The sequence below is a fragment of the Homalodisca vitripennis genome, chromosome 2 (assembly GCF_021130785.1).
Source record: "Homalodisca vitripennis isolate AUS2020 chromosome 2, UT_GWSS_2.1, whole genome shotgun sequence".
Lineage (NCBI taxonomy): Eukaryota > Metazoa > Arthropoda > Insecta > Hemiptera > Cicadellidae > Homalodisca > Homalodisca vitripennis.
In genome coordinates, this window is record NC_060208.1 from 67,702,760 (window position 1) to 67,730,606 (window position 27,847).

A 27,847-nucleotide genomic window follows, 5' to 3' on the forward strand; every position below is an offset into this window, starting at 1 on the left:
TTAGAGAATATTAAGCGAACAGTGAAAATTGAAATAAAAAAAGGTTAATTAGCTACTGAATAAATGAATAAAGAACACAACAGCGCAGAATAGCAGGTGCTAATTGGCTACCCTAGTATGCTGTCCGGTGTACGACTTGGCCACTCATTATCAGTAGGACAGGTGCTGTCCTGCTAAACCCCAAAATATTAAAATTTAAAAGTTTGTTTTAATCATTTTTGTATTTTTTAACAATTATGTTTATGCATAATGTACTTAATTATGTAGATTAAGTTAATGAATAATATGTTCTTTATTAGACAGTAGAGAAAAATATTAAAAGAGATTTACAGGCTCAGGTTTTATCAAATTAAAATTATATCTTGCATTTTCCAGTAAATGTTAACTAACTATTCTAAGATGGGAAAGCAATGTGAATAAAATACTAAACATTTTGATAAACAGTTATATTTTAACCCTTTGGACGCCAACGCCCAAGGCTGCCGCCCTACCCATCACACTAGCGCCCGAACCAACTGTACTAGCCAAAACCGCCAGCCCTGTTTTGACGTTTTTGTAGCCTATTACGCTTTGCTCTGTATTGTCCTTAGTATTTATGTTAATTGAATGTTTATTTTTTTATTTGTAGGAAATTATATGCGCTATCGAATAATGTTATTATAAATAGCATTTAGAATGGAACTAGATTAATTATGATGAGGTAATGCCTAACCAAAACATTTGTTTACATAAAACTTTCACTTCAGGCCAAAATATCGGTAAAAAAAAAAATATTTTTACTTATCAGTGATATTTTTATTCGTTACAGATATTATATCTAAGACTGTTCACAAAAATTCAGAACTGAAAGTTGAAAAATAGTTTCACAAAAATACTTTTAATTAGTGTTGATATTAGAAAAAATGTACTATAACTAGAATTAATTTTACAGTAGGAAATACGTTTGTACATACTTACATAGTATTAAAATGAGAGCCTCTTCTCAATACTATAAGTCTATATCATAGATTTTCTTCAAAAAAAAGTAAGAGAATACTTTGTCAACAAAATAATTATTTACAAAATATATACATTTGTCCCCGTCACTTCTAACATGTGTGTTTAGGGAAACACAATGGGTGGACACTAAGCTGAACGAAATTGATTACATATAGTCTTATTTACTTCTAAAATAGTCCTAAACAGTTTAGACAGACTTTTCAAGTTAAAAATAACTTTTAAAAGATTTTTTTTCTCGAACGGCTGATCAATCGGACGTTGGCGTTTTTCGCCCGGACCTCGCCGGTCCGATCAACCGGACGTTGGCGTCCAAAGGGTTAATATACTATGGCAAGTTCAGGTATGAGCCATAACATCATTACATATGAAATAAGTGAGTATTTTAATATAATCTTCCGCTTAAAATATGTTTTAGTGAAAAAAATCACTTATTTATTTATAACTTTTTTTTTCTGCATCATATCAAGAATCACTGAAGGAAATATGTAGTCGAGATTATTTAGCTTATTGTATTGTTTTAAGAAATTAACACATTTTTATTCAGAATCTGTATTATCTGATTATTCTGTTTCTGTCTAAAAGTATCTAAATTAAATATTCAGTTCAAAAGTAAATACAAATAATGTATTTAGGAATAGTTCTGTTACACAACATTCTGTAATGTTGGAAAATAATCAATTGAATAAAATGCAAACAATATTATATATTAATGGTGAAATTTTTGGTTCTATGTTTAGGTAGGAACCGTTTTAGAATGGACCGCAACTATGATAGTGGAGGTGGCCGCAAGGAACGAGGCTTCAGCAGAGGTTCACGGGGAGGATCAAGGGGAGGACGTGATGGGGGACGGTTTACTGGTGGAGGTAGTGGGGGGCGTTATAGTGGAAATGAGCGATCAACTAATGACTGGAATTCTGGAAATGATAATAGAGGTAGATTCGGAGGAGGCAGAGGGGTTGATGACGGAAATCGATTCAGTGCAGGAAGAGGAGATAACGAAGGAAATGGATTTGGTAGAGGAAACGATGACAATAATAGATTTAGTGGTGGGCGAGGCACTGACGGAGGAAGATTTGGAGGGAGATTTGGTGGAAGAGGAGGTGATAGGGGTGGAAGATTTGGAGGTGAGAGAGGAGGTAGAGGTGGGGGCATTGGTGGAAATTCCAATGAGGATAGCAGTGCCAGTTATATGGGGGGAGGAAGAGGAGGGGCCTTCAATAACGAAAGAGGAAGAGGTCGTGGGATGGGAGACAGAGGCCGAGGACGACCCAAACGTGAAAGCAGATGGGGGGAAGAGACAGACGAACAGAAGGCAACTAGAAGTCGGAGGAATGCTGAGAATCGTGGATCGGGCCCAAATGCAGATGATGGTGGTGCTCGACCCGCTCCTCTCTTGGGGAACTTCAATGCCCCACCTCCAGGCTACAACCAACAAGGCATGCCCATGAATTTTGGACAGCAGTTTCAACAACAGCCCATGAATGGCTTTGGGTTTCAAAACCAAATAGGCATAAGCCGCAACTAATTAATGAGTAACTCGTTGAATTATTTGAATTAAAATTCCAAAATTTCAAGTGAACAATAGCTCACTTCCTATTATTTTATATCTATTAAAAGAAATCTGTGATTGATTTAAGGACTACAATATAAGTTGTAAGTACTTGTAAGAAGAATTGTTTTGTTTTAGAGAATTGGCTGCATTATGATGTATTATACAATTAGAGTGATTAATAGATTTTGTTTTTTATGTAAATTTATATTATAAAGTTGCGAATACACTATGTAAAACTGTTACATTTAAATTCTGTATTAGCTCTGACATAACTTTAAAGTTTGGTGAAAACAACTTTTAGCAAATACCATTGTGGTAGAAAAGCTATTTGTATCTGCATAAAATGACCTCTTGCATGGTTTCAGATTAACTTAAGTTTTATTTTGATTTTATGTTTTAATTGTGGACATGTTATAGCTGAAACTTTTAAACAAAGAATATCTTTAAATCTCACTAAACATAGAGAAAGTATTTGTTTTTCAATTCTATATTGAGTTTCTTTGTTTTCAGGTCTGATGATTTCTTTAAAATATTTATATTTTTGTTTAGTATGTCTTAATTTTATGTTGTTAAGAGTATTCTCTCTTTATAAATGTTTAATTACTAAAAGAAGATGTGCTTTAAAAAAGCGTCTAATATACTATCAAAAACAGTGATGTACATCAAAATGTTATGAAACTGTTAACTTGCAAAAATAAATAAACTCAACTTATGGCAGGTATTACCTTCATTAAGATCAGTTTATTTTTAATCAGTCTGTTGGTGTTAAACAATACAGTAGTAGTTTCTTACTATTATTATTAGTTGAAAATACTAAAACATTATCTTGTCATTTATTTTATTAATTCATATAAAATTTAAAAAAGTGTTTGTACTGTTAATATCAAAATGGTTACACGACCTGTCCAATGAAGTTGTGTAGCTCATGCAAAATTATTTATTTTTTTGTAAATTTAACTTAATTTCTACATTACTGTTTAATTATCATTCATTATCTATAGGTATGTGATAATGTATTCTATGTTAGATAGTAAACAACATTTTTCAAGTAACTTGTTTTATTCCATTCTTAAACCCTGTACTTTATTTTCTGTTATTTAACATTTTCCTTCAATAACAAGTAGCAACATGGTAAGACAAACTCATACATTGCAATATAGGAAATGTTGCAGTAAGAAATCATAAAGCAGTAACTTTTACGTATTCCACTAGAAGAACAGAGTCTGTTGTCCAAGAAGGAAACCATTGTCCTTTTGTTTCCCAGAATCTGAGCCTAGCCTGAAAACAAGCAGAATATTATATTCATTATAGATCATTACAGAGTAAGGCAATTATTAACATGTTTGTACGAGGTTATCCAGAAAGTAATCTCCATTTTGAAAAGAAAATTAAACCAATGTAGATACAAAACTGTTATTACATACTCAGAAAACTGTAAAATTCATCTAATTTTCTACGTAGACACCAAGCAGATTTTAGCTTTTGTCATATCTTTGAACAGTCTTTAAAATGCCCTCCAGATAAAAATCTGCCACCTGTGAATATTTTTACCACTCACTTCTTCATCGGGAATATTGTTCCATTTCTTTTTTATCTCATCAATTGATGGACTACACCTTCACTCAAATGTTTGGGCCATCACTATGATTCTCAGCTGCTAATTGCTTTTTCGACCAAATATATCACTTAGTTAAAAAAGAAAACACTTCGCCCATGCACTGGATAATGTATGAAATTACAATGCTGTGCCTTGCATAGTTATAAGCGTACTTAACCACTTTACACCGATGGCAACACGGAGGTGCTACCCCCACTACTTCCCATTCTGTCCATAAACTGGTTACTTTCATTGTATATTTCCGTGTTACAATAAACAGTATGTTAAAACCATAAAACACTCCAGGAAGGGGGATACATGCAAGTGGTAGGTGCCTGCACTGTGTGACTACAGTAAACTCACCAAGATGCAAACAGTCATGACATAGGGCCAAGGAAGTGCTGACATCTAGTAGAAAAACACTAGAACTACTTACACGACACATGTTTGTCATAGAAATGCTTCTTGAACAATATTATGGCAGACAACAGAATGAAACGGCAACAATATACAGTGTGAGTTAAAAATATGGATACACCCTATTTAGTTTTTTTACGAATAAAGATTGAGACATGGAACTGAATTAATTTAAATGAGCTGTCATTTGCTACTGGGTTGAGATAGAAAGCTGTAGTTTCCACTTTTTTTCTTTTATGAAGAACATTCAAATGAGGTGTCACTTAATGGGTCTTTACATTTAAAATTATAGAGCCCTCCCCCCCCCAAAATCCCATTTTGGAGAAATAGGCAAAAGTGTAACAGTGACTAAAAAGTCCACTTTTATTTCTTAGAAAGGTGTCCAGAGTTCCATCTTTATCCATCAAAAACTGAACAGAGTATCAATATTTTTAACTTACTCTGTTTAACGATATGTAATATTATGTCAGTAGCACACTTTACACAATCTCTATAAACATACAGTACAGTTATGATTCAATTCATTGTATTTTTTATAGATATAACTTGAAAGCAGGGGTGGATTTGTTATTGTCAAAAAGGCAAATTTATATACTGTACTAATTTTTAGTTTTACCCACAATACAGTTAGTAAGCCTAAAAAATGGAGACTGAAACCCAAAATATATTGGATATACAAAGCCATAATAAAACCAATGGTCACATATGCTTCTCTAGTGTGGCAGCCAAAAGTAAAACAAAAGTTGCCAAGAGGCTACAGAGTCTTCTAAGGTTAGCTTGCTTAAGCATCACCCGGGCAATGACCTGTCCAACTTTGGAATTTGAAGTGGTTCTTGGATCCACTAGCCCAGGAGGTGAAGAAGGCACAGGTGATAACGCAGGAATTCCACGAGGCTAAAATGATAACCTCTGTATCAGTATGATTAAGAAATACTCCTTTGAAAAACCATATCTAGTCTATTGAAAATAGAGAAAATGGAGTAATAAGGAGGTGTCCAGAAGTATTATACAGATGGATCATGTGACTCTAGGACAGGGTTTGGTATGTATGGACCAAGAGTAAATTTAGCTATGCCTCTGGGAAAACACACTAAACAGTCTTCCAAGCAGAAATCATGGCAATTAGAACCTTGCGTCAGAAAACTCGCAAATTTGGGTAAAAGGAGCAGAATATTTGAAACTTTCAGATAGTCAAGCAGCATTAAAGGCACTTGGTGTCTGCTCCTTCGACCCTAAAACAGTATGGAAATGTAAGAATGTACTAGCGGAACTGGCAACGAGAAACAAAGTTACACTTTGTTGGGTGCAGGGCCACGAGGGCATTCGGGGAAACGAAAAAGCAGATATTCTCACCAAAATAGATACAGAAATTCTTATGTTGGTGCCAGAGCCAGGCTGAGAAGTAGCTTAGTCTACAGCTAAGCTCTAGTAAAAGACTGTTAAAAGAGGATTAGATCCTTAAACTAGAGAAGAGTCTCTGCACTAAGAGAATCTAAAATTTTTATCTCTCATTATGCAGAAGGTAATCAGCTCTCCTAGAACAAAGTAAGGAGGATATACAACTGGTATTAAGGGATGTTGATAGGACATGGCCCTCTTAGGAAACATCTGCTGAAGGTAGGTCTAAGCTAGACTGATGAATGCAGGCGCTGAGGAAAAGCAGAAGAATCAGCGGAACATATATGGCTTAACTGCCCTGCCATATGTATAAATTAGGAAAAAATTCAATGCTGTAGAAATGAAGTTTTTATGAATCTTTAGTTCTACATATAGTATTGCAAAATTGACTAACCCTCTTCATCTGAAATAAGTTCTACCTTTGGTAATTTGTTCTGTACTCTCCTAGTAATAAATGGTTAAAGTTTCACAATAAAGAGTATCAGGTGTTTTTTGGAGAGAGTGAAAAGGCAGCTTTTTGCAAATATCTTGAAACCCTGTGTTTAGCACAAATATTATGGAATACAAAATTAAAATATATTACATCTGGGTTGAAAACGTCCAACACATTTTAGTGCTGTGACAAGTAGTTATGGATGTATTGAAGGGGTAAAATACCATTATTTAAAATGTATTAAAAATAAAGCCAAAAAGAAGGATACAGAGTCAGTTTTTTGCCTAATGGCCAGCTTTTGGGAAAGTCCCACAATGCCTCGATGTACACTGTTTTAAAAATTTAGATTCCAGGTTTTGGTTTAAAACAAAAATGTCATAGTTCTCACTATATATATAGTGGATGAGACACTCCCACTATAACTCCTAAAAGTAGACCATCTTTATTAACACATTATATCATCTCTGTATGTACAGAATAATAACCACATTACAGTAATACATTTTTAAGTGTACAATAATAAAGAACATGAATATAAAAAAACAAATGTACCTCAAATGTGTGTAGTTCATAAAATCAAATGTATTTTGCGAGCTTGAGGATATCCTATTCTATATTCTAATTGTCATCTACACCTGATTATGATAAAAAAAAATGAAACAATCCATCTTCTAAGATTATACTATGTACCTTAATACATGAACACAATAAGCCCTTTAATCCTAGATTAGTGCCATTTTAAAGGTTCAACTTGGTCACCATATCTGATATACATGGCTTATTGTTTTAAATATATAATTGTTCTTGAACAGAAAACTTTATTTTACAATACTCATAAATCTTTACTCACATATTTAGTGAGAACAGAGATTAGTCAGCTTAACCAAAATATTTTGTCTATTCATGAGGTCCTATAGTGTTGAAATTGATAGAATTAATTTAGAGTGTCAAAATTTAAAATTCATAGTAGCCATGTACAAACTCCCCCACACTAGTATTGCTGTTTCAGTGACCACTAGAGCAGATGGTCTTTATTATGAACATTTTTTTGATAAATAAATACTTCTTCAAGACAAAATAATTCCGCATTATAAATAAAGTTTTCTTACAAAATAAAATGTTTGGATTTTTTAATGTAAAACTGCCAATTTCCATTGTCCTTTGTGTAAAGCAAATAACATCAAAACACACAGCTGGACACATACCAATGCATTAAGGCATAACCTCTTAAAATATAAGCTTTATACAGTAAATATTTTCAGAATTTTGAATAGGTTAACATTATTTTCCATTCAAGGCTTCTAGTTGTGAATTGTTTTACAACTCTAATAAAAATGTTTCTTAATAGGTCTGTATAGTTTTGGAGCATATTCTCGATTTGGTGTTGTACAATATCAGTATATAAGTAATTTTTGATTCCTTGTTCCAAAAGGGTCAAGTGAAATTGTTCTATGTTCTGTAAAGTGTTAGTACCGATCTTTACCTTATAATTAATTAATTACAAGGTAACTATTTTGCAATTTCACAATCAGAAAGATATTATTTTACTACAAAAACATATTTTTAAGTAAACTTATATTTAAATTTTAAATTTTACCGCAATAAATAATAACATTTTAAATTAATTAATAACCTTGTTTGTATTTTACTTGCATAAATGTTCCACTTAATCACTCACCTTTGGACTAGTATTCTTCCAAGGTTTCTGGTTATCTCCACTGATGGCTGTGTCAGGAAAATCCCTCATTCCTCCCACATGGACTCCGAGAGAGATATAAAACTGTAATCAATGATTATGTACATAATCCTTTAGCAGTAAGAACAAACAATTTTAATCAGCTTATCCATCACCAAAAATATTGATATTTTAGGCCCATTTAAAACATATTGTAATAAACTATGTGAAATTATATTTTTTGTTCTATTAACTTACATTTTTACACCTATTTTGGATGTACAGGAAAACTTTAATCCAGTCATGATATTGGCAGCATAAGCAAAAGATATATAAATACGTTTTTTGAAATTAGGCAAATGTCTTCAGCCACAATATTAAACCACTTTATTAAATAAATAGTATAGATATAATTGACAGGTAGATAACTTAAAAATAAATAGTTTATGTAGCATGCACATAACTTTAAAGTTTTGGTATAAAAGTATTGTTTGAACTAAAGTGATTACTATTCTTATAAAGTGTATGATTTTTCTTGAAATCTAGCTGAGAGGCACATGTTTTTATGTAGATTTCATAGAACTCTGAGTATAATTACAATTGCTTTGTTTCCAGGATTTTTTTGTTTCTTTAGAACCTAAAACCACTATAATCTGAAACCAACATATTATGTTTAAAAAAAACATAAAATGGAATATTTGCCCCAAAATGCTTTGATTTCAGATTATATGTTTTTGTAGAAAATACAGCATGTATATTTGAAAACTGTTAAAACCTAGCACTGAAATTTGGAACATATACAGTGAGTATTACTAACTACATTAGTGAAAATAAAAATATGCCATTTACGGTTCAAAAATATGTTCTCAAATTTTAATTTTACATTTTATGGAGTCTGAGGGTTTTTACAAGTACACAATTAATTAATACGATGTGGAACTTGAAACTATTGATACAAAATTTGTCACACATTAATAGATAAAAAAAAAATTATATTACTGTATTACTATAACTGTATTACTATAACTGTAGGTTCAGGATATTTTAGATATTTGCAGCAGTAAATAGCACTATACAATCAATTGGGATTTGTTTTAATGTTTTAGACAGTTAATGGTATTTTTATATTAGTGAATTAAAAAAAGCTAATAATATAATGTAATTTTACTTCATAATCATATGCAAACTTATTTTGTTTATATAAAGTGCAATGGGAACGTTTCTACAATTGATAATGGGTACAGATTGGCCCATAGCATATTAATAAGAGTATCAGCCATCATTAAAACTGTATATTGTTTTTAAGGTTAAGTGAAAATGGAAAAATTGCTGCGGTAAATAGGTCGTCTCATTTAGCACACTAATGTATTGGAAAAGAACATGCAGGAATACAAATTATATCTGCAAGCTGTTGAGAAGTAAAAATGTTTATAGTGTTAGATTTTTTACTTACAAAAAAATAACACAACCATTTAAAGATCAGCAATGTTTGGTAAAATATATGTTGAAACCAAAATATATCCTAATTATTGATCACATAATAGGATAGTACTAATGTATTCCATTGTTACATTAGAAAAATAATAGTAATAAATCTACTGGTATTATAATACATATAAGGATATTAAGAAAAAAAGGCTATAGATCAGTTAGTCCATGACTGATTAGAAGACATTTAGTATAATTGGTTTTGTGATAATTGCACACCTTTCATAATTTGTTGTGTATAGTAAAAACTTTCAGTTATCACTAAATTTGTGATTAAAGCTTAAACATAGTCACCATATTAAAATTGTTTGCGGCATAATATTTTTATCTTCAGTATTATACTTGAAGGTACTCACAACATGTGTACCAAATTTTAATGCTGTACCTTAAACCATTTAAAAAGTTCTATAAAACACATGAAGTGAAATGAAAAATGTCTTTATTAGAGGCGAAGTTAGGACTATAAAGTCCTCTCTACCACTGCAGAGTTTTCGGACTATGTTCCATTTGATATTTTTACTTTGTTGCTAAGAACCATTTTTTTAAATTGTTAGTCAGCTATAAATGGGACACTCAGTTTATACAATATACCCAGTTGACCTAGATTATAGATTAGTTCATGTAAACTACCTCTCTATCAAAGGGTGCCAATTTCTCTCCTCCTAAGGTTGGGTCCAGATCTGTTTCTGGTGCAATACGTCCAATCTGTTGATCATCCACAGAAAACTCTAGAGCATCTGCAAAATTAGAAACAGCTGTTAAGTGTAATGAGTAGCGACACTAATTGTGAAGTTTTATAAACCGGTACAACAGTGTATCGGAGGACCTAACAAAACAGATGAGACGATTTCAAGAACACTCTGTCAGGTCCTTAATAATAAGAAACCACTGTAGCATATCTGGTAATTATCTGTATTGTTTTACAAAATTACATTTATTTTGGAATTATTGTTAACATCACCCATGTTAGTTTTATTATAAAGAAAGATTGTTCAACTAATCTATTTAGGTAATGTATGGCTAATAAGATGGGGGGAATTATGTAATTGGAAATGAACATTATTGATTCAGGATATATTTCTGTAAGCTGACACAAAATGTTTGCTGTGTTGACAGTTAAATGTATGATAAAAATGTTTAAGTGTACCACACGATTTACTAAATATTACATAAAATTATTTTATATTTATTATTTATATTCAGTATTGTGTATTGCATGTTAATTATTATGAAAAAAACATGCAGTAACAATATTCGATCTCTTGAGTACACCACATGCCTAACGTGAACATTATGGTGGACAAATATATACCATTTTGAGATGTCTGCCACTTGCGAAATATACCTTTCTTCTAACTAATCCAGAAGGGCATTTTTAAATCTAAATTTTAGGAACTATGTCCTTTATGTATGCTGAGTTATTCCAATACTCACGAGGGGTCCAATGAAGTTTAAAAATGTGAAAGTCGTCTGCCCAACTGTTCTGTTGAGAACGCTGGAAAGTAGTTCCATGTGAAGAGTTGAGCAGAATTCCTGCCTCCAACAGTTTATTTCCGAAATGTCTTCCTTCCACTGTCAGTTGATTATTTCCACGGGAGAGACCCAGAACAATCCGGCCAGAGTGAATTCCATAAGCTCCGTCTTTGGGCTGCAGCCAAATTTCTAGGACAGTTAGTTGGTCAAATATATACTATGTGAAAATAATAACAGTTAAGGAATAACTTTCTAACACTCAATAAGTGATAAATCAATTACCTGGAACTATCCAGTCTCCTTTGGGTAGCTTAGCCTTAATCTCTACAGTTCCATAAAGGAAGCTGAATGTCTTTTTGGTGGTGAGTCTGGCAGAAATGACTGGGGGTAGAATCAAGTAAGATACTGCCCTGGCACTGCAGAAGTCCAAATTTATAGCTGTGCATCTGAAAACACAGGATTACAATATGAAAAGAGATATAGTAATAGACATGATATATAACAATAGTATTTCTAACAGTTATTACAGTTTATTTCCACCATTTTATCATTATTTCATTCTTATTAGTATTGTATTTTTTTATTTTATGGACTTCCTTATAACTGATTTTTCTCCAAACAAGTTGATATAGCCTTTTTACAAATCTGCCTAGTAAACTCTCTCTCATGACAGGATTTCATGTTCTCTGAGTCAATTATCACACACACCCAATTGAGGTGAGATGATGTCTTACGGTCTATAACATCAGACTTTGAATGTGAATCTGAGTTATAGAGGGCATAGGCTGAAATCTTGTCTATGACCTTACCATTTAAATCAGTACCACCAACCTTATATTTCATCAACGCTCCTCATTCAGTTTGATAAGATCATTGCACAAACCATTGGCCCATGAGGCAGAAAAATTAGGCTTAAAAGGGGATCTACTTCCTTTTTTATAAAAAATTAGATATAGAAAATAGTTCTAATAAATGAAGAGCATATTCACACTATTTTTACCCGAAAAATCTTAAAAAATATGTCTTTATGGTAGACACTCTTGCTAAAACTGACGCTGAAAACCTTTTGGTACTGCCAGAGCTGGGCTGTGGATTAGCCTACACCTACAGTAAAGTTCTAATAACTGTCTGGGAAAAGAGGATTAGGTCCAAAACTTGTGGAAAGGACTCAGGCAATCAAAAATGATTATCTCTCCATATGCAAAATATGGTCAAGATTCCTAAACCCAAGCAAGGAGGATGTACGATTAGTACTTAGGATGCTAACAAGACATGACTCTGTTCAAAAACATCTGATGAAAGTGGATCTAAGCCAGACTGATGAATGTAGACTCTACGGAGAGGCAAAAGAATCAGTAAAGTACATATGGCTAAAATGTCCTGCTATTTTCATAATCAGAAAAAACTCCTGGAAGTTTGTCTCTTGAGCCCAATGAAGATCAGAGAACAGGAGCCCTCAAATCTAATAAGTTTTTGAAGAAGCCTCAGATTTTAAGGTTAATAATAAGTAAGGGGTACAAAGGTCGTTTTAGGACTAAATGCAGGGTCTTAGGCTCTTTCCCTCATTCTACAAACACTACAGATCTGTTGTGTCTCTATTACAGGATTGTCGAAGAATCACTTGCTGTTGTAACTAAGTATATGTAAATATTCTTACTCTTCCAAGTTAAGTGTTCCACTGGTGACAAAGTTTCTCGAGTATTTCTGTTCCAAGAGAATTGGAGAAATGTGGAGTTGGCCGTTTAAAACACTGATCACCTCACTGTCTTTGGTAAAGACAGTGAATTCATCTTCCTAGAAAAATGTGTCAATTAATTCTTAGTAATCATGCTCGAGTATCATTTAAATGTTGATAAATGCGTGAGTTATATTAGTAATAATGATAATCTGATGTATTGCACTAATACGAACCATACAAAATAATTAATCAAATTTACAACACAAAACCTGCTCGACCACTCTAAAACCAATAAATAATCTTACTTCTGTGTCCTGAAAGATTTTTCACTGCATTTAGAAAATATAATTTACAAATTTGATTTTTAATGGTAAATCCAAACAAAAGATTCTAAGATAGATGAAGGGGTTGAGAGAAAACCTATTTTTTCTGTCACTTCTTGTAAATGAATAGTATAATAATAAAATACTACATGAATAAAGATAATTATTTTATATAACAGGCTTATTAAATTCATCTTATTTTGACCATTTCTTGGTTAATTGTACTAAATATACTTTAATTGTATTGATCCAATCTTTTCAAAGCTATGCCTAGGAAACTGGCATTGTTATAAAAATAAGTTGTACATAGATCTAAAGCACACTACTTTCCAAATAAATTACATTAACGGAGAGTTTTACATCTACATAGCTTAAAAGTCTATTTTTAATGTCACTTATTCCACCTCCTGAACAGCTTCCACCTCCTGAACAGCATTCGAGGTACATACCATGGTTCACACACTCCTCAGGGGCATATATAAGATGAGAATCGCCTATAAAGAGAATGTTTTTAAAATCTTCATGCTGACTGTCAGAGGTGGGTGACAGGGTTGTGGTGTTCGTGTCATGTGTCGGTAGAGTGACGGGAGATTGTCGTGATGGAGGTGAAGGAATAGTTGTGCTAGCAGCTATCGTCTCAGCAGCACTCAGCTCAGCAAGCAGGTATCAAGTGCTGAGTTTCGCCTCTACCTCATTCTGGTCCGTCTCACCTCATCATGTAAACACTTCACATTGGCCTCTAGCACCTCGATAGTCGTAAGAAGGCCAAAATGCTCCACAGTCAGTACAGCAATCTTCTCTTGGCTCTCAGTAACCAGTCTGCTGGTGTCAACATTGCTGCAGGAAGAGCGCTCTACTCCCAACACTGTGTCAACTGAGTATTGAGCCTTAAAATATCACTCTTGTACTGATCCTCCAGCTCACAACACTCCAGTCTTTCTCTTGAACCTGTTGTCAAGGTTGGCAACGATTTTCAGCTGACACGAGATTATCATTAAGGAATTCAACCTCCTGCTTAAGATCTCTGTTGTTCTTACAGTCCGTTCAGTGTACTCATCGAGGAGGTAACGTGTGGAACAAGCTGCAAGATGGCATTCTCGCCAACATGCATTTACAATAATTAAACCGTCCAGGATATATAAAAGTTCACTAGATCTAGTAAAATTTGTTAAAATCCTAAAACTACCAACTAAGCTAATGTAATTGTAAAATTAGCTTAAAATTAAAATAACACTCACTGATTACTGATAAGTAAAAAAGATTTATTCCTAAATATGACTTTTGAGGGATCTATTTGTTACTGATTTGTAAAATTTAATTACTTTTGTTCTTACAGGTAATTAATTTTAATTTTATTTGAAATGATTAAAGATGCCTTAATTATAGAAATATTATATTATTTTAAGATATGTCTAGAAATATTATAATTACTTAACTAGTTCTTAAGTACTCCATATGCTACATGCAAGCAAATGCCATGTGAAGCTCCAAAATAGTATGGTCCACTGATGCTTTCAAGTTCAAGGTGTAATAAAGTGCCAGTTTGGTAATATATGAAATATCCTGAATTCAAAAACTAATTTCATGAGAAAATGTACTAATTATTTGGGCACAGACGCGATGTCCTCCTAATATGATGTTTAATAAATATACATACTTATAAAAGCTGTTTTTTTTATATATATTATGATCCATGCATATATTAAAAATGGCTATTTAAAAGACTATACTTAAGTGGCATAAAATAAAGTAAAGCTTACTATGTTGAGTTTTATTAAATTACATTTTTAAAGATTTATTTATAAGTTTACTGTTAGATCTAAGTTTCTACTTATGTGATGATTTTATATTTTGACCATATTACCATGCAATATCAGGAAACCGAGCTTTGCTCGATATTTTTTCTGGTAAATCGTGTTTTGGGATTCATTTTATGATAAACTTGTCCACAAACGATAAAAGTGAAAAATTCCATGGCTATTTATTGTTCTGTCATCTTCTGAATTAAAGGATGCTAGAGCAAAAGATGCGTCTATGTTTCTTAATTTTGTATGAAACTCTTCCGAATACGGGCAACGATTTAAAAAGACGTACTAATTCCTTTGAAAATTTTTGTTGCTTGATTTTTTGTTGAAATTTGTCCATAAAAACAACAATCACCAAAAGAATTTCTATTTACCCGATTAGTAACCCGTTCCTCAGGGAAATGCAATAAACACAAGGCATGGATACACACAATTTTAAATGTTCCAAGGCGTGATATTGCTCAGCTGCAGTAACGGCATATTTATATATTGGTAAATAATTATTAAGTTCTAAAGCCCTATGACGACGTCTTCCGTCTCGACATCTTTGTTCTTCTAATGGTATTTCTAATGGTATTCTCGTTGTTCTTCATTTTCAGTAGCTACACATAGTGCCGCACGCTGCCGCATATCTAGCAGACGTTGTCCACGTTGTTCGTTATTTTCAATAGCTACAGGTTGTGCTGCAGGCTCTTGTGAAAAAAAAAACTAAATCATGAGAACTTTCTGCTCGTATAATGTCAGTTAAGGTTTGCAGGCATTTGACTTAGCAGTACGTGTGGGACGAAGTATATAAAATAGATAAATAAACTTAATTTTAAAAGGTGTGAAATTATTCATCAACTAATATTACAATTAAAATTTCTTTTGGATTTGAACCTTCGTTAATCGGTTAATGTATACAAAAATTCTTATCTTAATACTTTTAGTCCGGTAAAATAAGGATGCAACCTCGGAATGAAAGATAATAAGCTAAAAATTTGCATACGTCTTTATTTTGATGGTATAAAACTTACCTCAAAAGTCTCATATAATCACGTGTACGCGTCTTTAGATATTTAAGGTCAAAGTTCATGAAAATCAGTTTTTTGAAAATATCTCGTTTCCCTTACGCTAAATGACTTTGAAGGTGGTAAGAGAAATTGTAGAACGAAAAATTCTCTTCAACTTTTGTCTGAAGTAATTTTATGTACGTTGAACCCTTTTTGAGATACAGCGCAAAGAGTAGGGGACCGCTTACCTGTATATACGATAATGCGAGGTCAGCCAATAGAATACAATAAATAAATGAGTTATATTGTTAATTATTCACTTACTATTATTATTGTTACTTAATACTATTATTACTGTTAGCATTATTATCATTATTATTACATTTTTATTATTATCATTATTATTACATTTTTATTATTATTTATTATTTAATATTCCATATTTATAGATATTAATTATAAATTATATATTCTCTAAATAATACTTATTTTATTTTTACCAAACATACAATATTAAAAGAAATATTTCAAATGAATTTTAATTATATATTTATTTATTGATCCAATAATCAATTAATTAAAATTACAAATATAAAATATTTGTTTTTATTATTAATGATTAATATTTTTGTTTTAATTTTCTTCTTCTTCCTCTGGCTGTTCAATATCGGATTCATTATCATCATTCAAGAATATCAGGTGCATATTCACTTCCTTCATTGAAACCATCTGAAGTTGATGAAGCGTTGAGGCATGATTGTCCACTGCACTGCCCACAAATTAAAGTGCATCACAATCCTGATTTACTGCAATTAGAACCACAACCTTTCTTGCAATTGCAAAATATTGTATTCAGCAGTTCTTCTGGTGCTGGTGGTAATAATGTTGTTATTGGTTCCATTTTGCAGTACCCAGCCGAATTCCTGGGGTTCTAAATCATTTCCCAACCAAATTTGGGTCTGATAATAGACACGAAGGATATGCTGACGAGCTGCTGTACTTGAAGGTGGAAGACTTGATAACTGCACTGGTTTGTTGCGTCTTGTTGATTTGATGAACTGGGTGTATCGAAAAGAGTCTATATCGTCTTCTGATTTCGGAGCATTATACGTTGCTAAGAAAATACTCCATTTTCAAATAATTCTTGTACAGAGCAGTTTTTTTTTTAAATAGTTCAGCTGTTGATTTAAATCGTGATGTTTTTCGAACATTTTCATAAACGATATTTTACCTTTTTTATAAAGCGCAGAAGTCGTATCACATCCACTAAACGCGTGTAAAAATAATATGTGTTTCTTAGAATGAGGGTATTTATCAAAACTTTTCGATAAATACAGTTTTGTCTCCACATTACTCTTACCCATTTTTTTTTTAAATTTCTTGTTGATGTGTTTGAGCACGTCCTATCAAGATAACTAGCAAATCAATATCTTCTCCTACAATGACAGAAGTAATTTTTTTAAAGTTCAGACTGTGCAATAGCTGTTTCTACAATGATAACATCACCATCATCTCTGGCTTGTTTTGTAGTAATATTAACAGTTTTTAATTTGTTGATAAGCATGTCTATAAATATTTTTTTATTAGATGAATTCGATGAACACTTTTCTTGGCTAATTGGCACCTCCATTGTTTCATCAAAGCGGAGTTCGTAAGATTTTGAAACACCAGCAGTTCTTCTTAATTGTTCCATTGCTTTAATGTTCTTAGTGTAGTCTGAGTAACCATCAAATACAACAACGATACTTAACCCATATTGTGTTTGTAAATATTTGACGTATTTATTCAAAATATGAGAGATAGTATCATCTTTATTCCATACAACGCGATGCAAGAGAAATCAACCATCGATGATATAATATTCATATGGTATAATATTCATAGTAATATAGTAATATGGAAGAAAAGTATTTCTTTTAATATTGTATGTTTGGTAAAAATATAATAATTATTATTTAGAGAATATATAATTTATAATTAATATCTATAAATATGGAATATTAAATAATAAATAATAATAAAAATGTAATAATAATGATAATAATAAAAATGTAATAATAATGATAATAATGCTAACAGTAATAATAGTATTAAGTAATAATAATAATAGTAAGTGAATAATTAACAATATAACTCATTTATTTATTGTATTCTATTGGCTGACCTCTCATTATCGTATATACAGGTAAGCGGTCCCCTACTCTTTGCGCTGTATCTCAAAAAGGGTTGAACGTACATAAAATTACTTCAGACAAAAGTTGAAGAGAATTTTTTGTTCTACAATTTCTCTTACCACCTTCAAAGTCATTTAGCGTAAGGGAACGAGATATTTTCAAAAAACTGATTTTCATGAACTTTGACCTTAAATATCTAAAGACACGTACACGTGATTATATGAGACTTTTGAGGTAAGTTTTATACCATCAAAATAAAGACGTATGCAAATTTTTAGCTTATTATCTTTCATTCCGAGGTTGCATCCTTATTTTGCCTTATTTTACTGAGTTATTTGCCATTACTGATGAAACATGAGCTGTGAGGTATTCGTCAATGTTAATATTCAAATACAGTTATTGTTTCATACGAGTATGTTTATTGTTTATTAGAGTTTTTTTCAAAGATATTTTAGGCATGTTTAAGTGAACGCGTGAATTAAAAAGACACATATTTTATCAATCATTTAACCTCGAACCTAATAGACATTGGCTTACTACTCTTGTTATGATACGTCAGATGTCATTTTTACTATAGAATGTAAACAAAGAAATAGAAAAATAAATAAATATTGACAACTAGCGGGCCCGGCGCGCTTTGCTGCGCATTTCAATAATTTTTTGCAAAAGTTGCCCGCGGCTTCGCACGCAATTTCCCGTTGAAAACAGTACACTATATTCACTTATTCTTTTTCTATCACATTCTAAACATTGCTGAGATAATTGATAGTCGTTCCATCGTGAGCCTCTTGGGCGTATTATGAAGGTATGTACCATATTCCTGCCTCTATCTAGCTGTTACCCACGGCTTCGCACGCAAATCTTAAGAACCGAAGTCCTTATATTACTTAGTAAATTTTTTTTTTTACTATAATAAATTTTAGATTAAATTAGTTATATCTCCGATGCCACGATTGAGCTTGCTTTGTTGTCTCGATCGAGAGAATATGTACACACGGAGTTTTGAGAACCATACTTCTGTCAAAAAAAAACAACTAAGGTTGATTTTATAACATTCTTTATATTTGTAGCCAACGTAAGATAGTAATTATGATATCTGCATTACTCTTCTGATCAAGCATGAGCATGGTTTATATTAAATAAATATTGCAGTTAAAGGTGAATTTTTACGTCAAATTTGAATTGTATTATCTGGATAGTAAAGTCTATGTTTAACAGTGATTGCAAAAACAGTTTAAACAAAATTTGTCGTTTCTCTTAAGCTTACTCTATGCTTTAAAACTATAAGTGTAATATATGTTTACAAAGAACAGCTGATTAAAAATTTGAAAAGACGTTAACATATGTTTGCTGCAATGCATTTCTTATGGGTATTTCTGTAACCAGTGGGGCGGAATCCTGAATCGGGAAAGGGATGGGCATAGCTTATAAACCTTCTCCGTGGAAAAATACATATACGTACAAATTTTCATCATGATCGGTCCAATAGTTCACGATTCCATAAAGGACAAACATACAAACATTCATTTTTATATATATAGACTAGCTGTTTCCCGCGGCTTCGCACGCGTCTCTTAAGCTTTGCCCGTATATTTCTTTGCCTTCAAATAGTGTTTGGCTATTTAATATACGTAACTGTGTCGTAATTGCAGTTTATAATGTGCAGGCGCTTTGATAACTTTTATATCTTGCAGTACTCAGCCTGGTGGTGAGTTACATCAATGGGCATTGCATATAAACCTTCTACATAGAAAAATACAAATAAATACAAATTTTCATAGTGATCGGTCCCATAGTTTCTGAGTCTATAAAGGACAAACACACAAACATTCATCTTTATATATTACTAGCGGGCCCGGCGCGCTTTGCTGCGCATTTCAATAATTTTTTGCAAAAGTTGCCCGCGGCTTCGCACGCAATTTCCCGTTGAAAACAGTACACTATATTCACTTATTCTTTTTCTATCACATTCTAAACATTGCTGAGATAATTGATAGTCGTTCCATCGTGAGCCTCTTGGGCGTATTATGAAGGTATGTACCATATTCCTGCCTCTATCTAGCTGTTACCCACGGCTTCGCACGCAAATCTTAAGAACCGAAGTCCTTATATTACTTAGTAAATTTTTTTTTTACTATAATAAATTTTAGATTAAATTAGTTATATCTCCGATGCCACCACGATTGAGCTTGCTTTGTTGTCTCGATCGAGAGAATATGTACACACGGAGTTTTGAGAACCATACTTCTGTCAAAAAAAAACAACTAAGGTTGATTTTATAACATTCTTTATATTTGTAGCCAACGTAAGATAGTAATTATGATATCTGCATTACTCTTCTGATCAAGCATGAGCATGGTTTATATTAAATAAATATTGCAGTTAAAGGTGAATTTTTACGTCAAATTTGAATTGTATTATCTGGATAGTAAAGTCTATGTTTAACAGTGATTGCAAAAACAGTTTAAACAAAATTTGTCGTTTCTCTTAAGCTTACTCTATGCTTTAAAACTATAAGTGTAATATATGTTTACAAAGAACAGCTGATTAAAAATTTGAAAAGACGTTAACATATGTTTGCTGCAATGCATTTCTTATGGGTATTTCTGTAACCAGTGGGGCGGAATCCTGAATCGGGAAAGGGATGGGCATAGCTTATAAACCTTCTCCGTGGAAAAATACATATACGTACAAATTTTCATCATGATCGGTCCAATAGTTCACGATTCCATAAAGGACAAACATACAAACATTCATTTTTATATATATAGACTAGCTGTTTCCCGCGGCTTCGCACGCGTCTCTTAAGCTTTGCCCGTATATTTCTTTGCCTTCAAATAGTGTTTGGCTATTTAATATACGTAACCGTGTCGTAATTGCAGTTTATAATGTGCAGGCGCTTTGATAACTTTTATATCTTGCAGTACTCAGCCTGGTGGTGAGTTACATCAATGGGCATTGCATATAAACCTTCTACATAGAAAAATACAAATAAATACAAATTTTCATAGTGATCGGTCCCATAGTTTCTGAGTCTATAAAGGACAAACACACAAACATTCATCTTTATATATTACTAGCGGGCCCGGCGCGCTTTGCTGCGCATTTCAATAATTTTTTGCAAAAGTTGCCCGCGGCTTCGCACGCAATTTCCCGTTGAAAACAGTACACTATATTCACTTATTCTTTTTCTATCACATTCTAAACATTGCTGAGATAATTGATAGTCGTTCCATCGTGAGCCTCTTGGGCGTATTATGAAGGTATGTACCATATTCCTGCCTCTATCTAGCTGTTACCCACGGCTTCGCACGCAAATCTTAAGAACCGAAGTCCTTATATTACTTAGTAAATTTTTTTTTACTATAATAAATTTTAGATTAAATTAGTTATATCTCCGATGCCACGATTGAGCTTGCTTTGTTGTCTCGATCGAGAGAATATGTACACACGGAGTTTTGAGAACCATACTTCTGTCAAAAAAAAACAACTAAGGTTGATTTTATAACATTCTTTATATTTGTAGCCAACGTAAGATAGTAATTATGATATCTGCATTACTCTTCTGATCAAGCATGAGCATGGTTTATATTAAATAAATATTGCAGTTAAAGGTGAATTTTTACGTCAAATTTGAATTGTATTATCTGGATAGTAAAGTCTATGTTTAACAGTGATTGCAAAAACAGTTTAAACAAAATTTGTCGTTTCTCTTAAGCTTACTCTATGCTTTAAAACTATAAGTGTAATATATGTTTACAAAGAACAGCTGATTAAAAATTTGAAAAGACGTTAACATATGTTTGCTGCAATGCATTTCTTATGGGTATTTCTGTAACCAGTGGGGCGGAATCCTGAATCGGGAAAGGGATGGGCATAGCTTATAAACCTTCTCCGTGGAAAAATACATATACGTACAAATTTTCATCATGATCGGTCCAATAGTTCACGATTCCATAAAGGACAAACATACAAACATTCATTTTTATATATATAGATGTAGCAGTATTTCAATGCTTGAAAAGACTGTTTTATAAAAATGAAACCTATCTAGATCGATTTATCGCCCCCGAAACCTCTGTATACTAAATTTCATGAAAACTAATGGATAAAATATATTTACGGAGCCTAATATTAAAATAAATTCAAAATTTCAAAACCGTTTACGATATTTTCTACATTTCAAAGATTATAAATGATTTACGCTTACACTTAAACTTTTAAGTTACACTTTCTTACAACATTAGAATTTCCACAAAACGAATAAAATTGATATATTTGTCTCTATATACACAACTACACTACAAAACCCTGTAAAAACGATCAGTTTCTTAGAAGTGTTTTGTAACAGGCCGCGACATCAAACGGCCTGTGTTTAAAGGGCATAAAATATTATATACACTCATGGGATATTCAAGAATAAAAAATGACAGCTCCTACCAGATGCGTTCCGCCAACGTGGATTTCGTGTTGCCATTGAGAAAGATCTGCGATGGTGCGGAAAGTAGCGTTGAATACTCCCCTGCCAGCACAGGGCGGAGCCTTGTCACGGATCGATGTTTGGGAAAGTTTACAGTTTCGCCAGTCCACGGGGAGGGGGCTAGGTGGTTCCGTGGGTCCTGGATAAGGGGGAGGTTGTGGCATTGGTTTCTGGGTAGTGGTGGGCCCTGGTGAACCATGAGGATTATCTTCTGAAAGATTAGATTATATTAAGAAAATACATTGCTCAGTTATGTATAGGTGCTTTTTTGATAAATTGGCTCAACAATTACGCTAAGAATGTTTTAAAATTGAACATCATAAAGATAAAGTAAGGTGTTTTGGAAATTAAGCTGCAAAATCGAAAAATAATCAAACAACAAATACGATTAGTTTATTCTGTTTGTGACTAACTAACACAGCAGTCCATCGTGACAGAGTTTATGTCACCTTAGTAGCGAGTCAACTATCTGCTCATTCATGTGTAGGCTACTCTCACAAAGTTAGCAAGGCTTGAGGTCAAAGAGAAACCAATTCTAGACGCTTGACTGAAGTCAGTAGACCTTCTAGGACAGAGTGCGCTAAAAACTGTGAACTGTGTTTAATTATTAGGCTCTTGTGTTTTATGGTTTCTGTACTTGTTTTTTAGGTATTGGAATCATATTTACAAGTCTATTGTTCATTATACCAATAACAAAAAATATACAATTTTATACAAGTGTATTGTATGTGTAATATGCTAATTGAAGCAATATTTCAACATTTTACCTTCAAAGTGTTTAGGGTAAGCATTAATAGCCAAAATGTGTAGCCATTTTATTTAAGACAATTGCATAAATATTTTATCTATCTGTGCAATAGCCAAAACAGTGTTCTTGTAGTTTATTATAACTCAACTCAATTAATTTGTTGTCAAAAAACATAAGATGCATGGACAATCGTCAAAATACATGTATACACGATGTGGTATATAAAAGTAATAAATCAATATAGAGTTACCCTTGAAATATAAAATAAGGCAAACTAGTTATGGAGGTCAACATTTTTTCATTTCTAGGTATTCTCGAACACTGTAGTATTCTTTTAAAATAAGGAACTTTTTAAATTTATTCCGGAATTACCTGTCATCAGCAATACTTTTCAAGTAAAGAGGCAAAGAGTTAAAAATACGAATGCAGGCATAAAAGTTCTGATTTTAAAATAATTTAGTTTTGTGGCGAGGTAAGATAAGGTAATTTTTAATCCTTAAATGATAATTATGATTAACATTGTTGGCGACAGTGATATTTGTGGATACTTTTTGTAAAAGGACGGCCATTGAAAAATGTAAATAGACGGGAAGGTTAGAATATTGTTTTGGCGAAAGATACTATGATATGATATGATGAAAGGATATAACGATTGATCTGTGATTTATATGAAGGTGTAGTATTATTGCAGATGATTTAATGTCACTATTTTCATGTTAAAATTATGATAAATTTAAAGAAAATAGCTAAAAAATAATGCAAAAATACAGTGCAAGTGGTTAATGCACATACAGTATTTAGTGATCAAATTTCATGAACCTCGTTGCCCTTAGAAAGAACTTTAGGGAATAAATCACACTCACCGGTAACCTGGTAGCTGCGATCCAAGTTCTGGTAGCCAAGACCATTCCTGATGGCATACACCCAGTAGTGAATCGTATCTCCTTTCTTGACCTTAACTTGGGGAAAGTTGTAGGTCCAACGACCACCCCTTCGTTTGAGAACATCTGCTGCCCATTGGCCGGCCTCTACTCCTTGGAACTCTTCGTTGACATTGACGTGGAATGCCACAAGTGTTACGTCTGGGTCTGTATCTGTTAACGGGTCACTTGACATTGAATCTGCACAATACTACACAACCATAGTTCATACCATACGTTTCTTGGTATTTGGTATATTATTTATATATAAAACACATAAACCACAAATAATAGTTTAAGTTGATTCAAAATTATGATTTCTAATTATATATGTTAAAGTAATTACTGAAATTCTCCATATATTAAAACACTATTGTGTTCTAAAGAGGGAGTTATGTACACACTATATCTAATGACTCAATGTCGACAATGGGATCATGTTTACGGATTAATATTCATAATGTTCATTTTTAAACCTATAAATTTGTATACCTATAATGTACTCATAAAATATTTGTAATCTAAACACTTCATTATTTTTACAGACTTTAAAACAGTATTAAATGGATTTAAACAAAAATGTTTAATACAGCAACTCTAAATACTTTAGTTTTTAAATTGATTGACTTGATTAATTGAGATCAATAAGAAACAGTTTAGACCATTAGTTCCGTAGAGAAGTAACCAAAACCTAAACTCAGCATTTTTATCTTTAAAAGCGTTAAGTTTGAATGTTTACCAAAGTCTTACTCATAAAAAACACGTTTATCTGAAGTACAATGATTGTTCTGTATAGTTTCTTATTAATTTGCACTACTTTCCTGAGACAGGAAATGTTGATGATATATTGGCGTGAACATCTTTGGAAAGTATTATAAAAATCTAAAACATAACGGTAAATTAGTTAACATTAAATCGATCATTTATATTCTGATCGAGTAAATCTCATTCAAATATTGGAGGCTCTCTAATAGGTTGCCATCTAACAGTGACGAATCTTAAGGGGGGGGAGATCCGCCACTATCTACAACTTTTTTGTTTCTGTGCTAATTTTGATTTTGACCATTATAATATTTTTAAAGAACACTAATTAGACTATTTTATCAATAAAATGGGGTTTTATAAATTAATTCTGTTTTTTTTTTGAATGATTTTATTACGGTTTTGAGTTTTCAAAATTTTGATATTCTTTAGTATATATTTTGAATATCTTTTCACTAATCTATCTACATTTTAATACACTATTTTATTTTCGATATTTAAACTACCCTAACCTAAATAAAAATTTTTAATTTTCTTAATTCATTTATACCAATACTTTTTTATTTATTAAAGAAAAATCATAAGTGATAGAAAGTTCTAGATAACGCAAAAATTTCAATATATTAATATGAACAAGTGGTAAAAATTTCAAGGGCATAGGTCAGCTACTTACAGTTTTATTCAAGAAAATATACTGAATAAAACAGTTTTTGGTAAATAGCGCACTGCAGCGTTTAATGATATAAAAATATGTTCAAGATGTATAAATGTCCCTTAGAACCCTCCTCGTTTCGTGTGCAACTCCTTCCCAGGCTCTTTTGTACTCTTCCTATTTTAGTTTAGCATAATTTAATAATTTCCTGCACTTTTCAGTACTGTGAACCTTTTGCAGCCGCAAGCGATCGCTGTACTTTTTCTTTGCAATGGCAAGCTATCAAGTCAAAACCTCTGGCCTTTCCATTTTCCACTGGTGTATCATCCACATTCAGATTGCCAGAAGATCCATCAGTCTTTTTGGATGGGGTAGAATGGGTAATTACATTAACTTGGTTTGTCCTTTTCGTTAGGCCTATTCCATCTCATCATAATCTGAATTTTATTTTGTTCAACAGGTATTTTTTAAGCTTTCTCCACTCTTGCCTTATTGTTGTTTGCAATAATAAACACAATATAGGCCTAATTACAAATCAAATGTTCACAGTACTTTACGTGTAAACTGAAAAGCAAACATAATCTAACGCTCAACCACAACCAATCATAACCAGTAGTCACACCAAACATAACTTAAAAAAGAAATAAGGTGAGAGTTAGAATAACATAAATGTTCAAAGAGACAGCTGTTTACAAGTACTTTATTGACTTTATATAGAAACTGGAAAAAACAATATGTATTTTGTAGATGTAGAAACACATGTGCATATGATTTTTGTATGAAACACAAATGTTCCAGAGATATGTACTACATAGCTTCTAAAGCTGCATGATCCTCTTGAAAATAAATATCATCTACCAAGTTGCCAAAACAGCTGGTTGGTCAGAGCCTATTGTTGAAAACGATTAGATATACGTTCGTGTAAACGTTTTGTTTTAATTTCGAATCGCAAATGTTGTTTGTGTATAAACAGCAAATAATTGTTTTCAGCGATCAGCTGATCACTAAACAGCTGATGTTTAACAAATAGATGGCATATTTTTTCCTTAGGAATAAACGTTTGTAGATAACTTCATTTTCTGTAACCAACAAAGTCATAAAAATACATATTTTACTTATTATGCTAAATTTAAAAAAATGTTTATATTTGTGTTTGTTTCCCGAAGTTTGGCGGCCTATTTAAGAAAATGTATAGGTTTATTTACTTATAAATTCACTTCTAAATTGCTCGGGAAAATGTTATAAATTTAAGAAATCAAATACTGTCATGTTTTGTGTTAGAATTTTAAGTATTTTAATTTATTTTTTTACAAAGTGGCTATTTTCTGGAATTTAACATTAAAGTTTGTAAAAAGGAACTTCCAGGGTTATGTATTAGTTTAAATCTGGCATACGTTCAAAATTTAAACTGTATAGCTTTAACGGCTAATTTAGGAAATAATGCAACTTAAAAAGCACAAACAGATAGGTATACAGAAAACAAACAATTTAAGGTGTATATATTTATAGAAATTTTTAAATTTGTTTAACTATTTCCCAAAGGTTGGCTCCAAGTTATCTCAAAATTCCGTTTTATATACTTTTTATAGTATTTAAGGGTTTAGGCCTATATTCTCTTTTAAGCATTGACGATGTGTCACACCTACTTCAAAGCTATATTTCTTATCATACCTCAGTTATTTTGTGTTTGCCTGAATCTCGTTCATGATCAAGTATACAACTTGACCAAAACACGGAAGACTTTTTCTAAATATGGTTGAATAGTATGTTTGAAATCTTTAAAGGCTCAATGCACTATAGAGGACACGATTTTTAATACAGGCAATACAATTAATACTTTCCACGGATAATTTGTTAAATAAAGCAAGATGTATCGTCGCAATACCTGGAATTGATATCCTTAGGCCCTTAGGGTTTATAAACTCCAGCTTCGCTTCAGGTACTGTGAACTCTCCATAACAGCAGGACACCAAGCACACTACCGCTACAACACGCATCAACATGGCCGACTGTCTGACTGGGTGACCGTGGTCTGCGGGCAGCAACGTCGGACCAACAACTGAGAGAAGAATACAGTACGGCAACAGCTGCTGACCCGTCTACGATAATGAGTAATCGCACTGGGGCTTCCCGACCCACAGATGACCTGTTGCAGCAAATCCGCGACAAGGAAAAGCAATGCTGTAAACTAACATTGCAAGAGATTTTCGTAACGTTTTAGTGGTTTTATTTTCTTGTTGAATTTGTTCAAGGAAATAACTTTTTGTAAAAAATCGTATTA

At 32.4% G+C, this 27,847-nt stretch overlaps 2 protein-coding genes across 2 annotated transcripts in view; one reads left to right on the plus strand and one right to left on the minus strand.

Annotated features, from left to right (window-relative positions):
• LOC124354087 (DEAD-box ATP-dependent RNA helicase 20-like) overlaps positions 1–3,603 on the plus strand; it is a 53,685-nt gene extending 50,082 nt beyond the window's left edge. The window contains exon 12 of the mRNA XM_046804291.1: positions 1,737–3,603. Within this exon, the coding sequence (XP_046660247.1) occupies positions 1,737–2,524 (788 nt within the window). The 3' untranslated portion in view covers positions 2,525–3,603. The remainder of the gene's footprint in view (positions 1–1,736) is intronic.
• Positions 3,592–27,664, minus strand: LOC124354089 (beta-1,3-glucan-binding protein). The gene is made up of 9 exons (XM_046804292.1): positions 27,452–27,664; positions 24,096–24,326; positions 22,445–22,695; positions 12,690–12,826; positions 11,315–11,478; positions 10,994–11,221; positions 10,190–10,296; positions 8,075–8,176; positions 3,592–3,829 (listed from the first exon to the last, which is right to left on the minus strand). Exons 1-9 carry the CDS (start codon positions 27,567–27,569, stop codon positions 3,731–3,733), a joined length of 1,437 nt encoding a protein of 478 aa, XP_046660248.1. The 5' UTR covers positions 27,570–27,664; the 3' UTR covers positions 3,592–3,730.
• Between the last annotated feature and the right edge of the window lie 183 nt (positions 27,665–27,847).

Bases quoted from the DNA above. Each gene is read 5' to 3' on its own strand.
- LOC124354089 (XM_046804292.1), bottom strand. From the start codon at position 27,569: ATGTTGATGCGTGTTGTAGCGGTAGTGTGCTTGGTGTCCTGCTGTTAT. The intron at 11,222-11,314 runs GTAATTGATTTA...TAACTGTCCTAG, and splicing joins AGGAGACTGGATAGTTCCAG to AAATTTGGCTGCAGCCCAAA. The intron at 10,297-10,993 runs GTGAGTATTGGA...CTAATTTTGCAG, and splicing joins TAAACTTCATTGGACCCCTC to ATGCTCTAGAGTTTTCTGTG.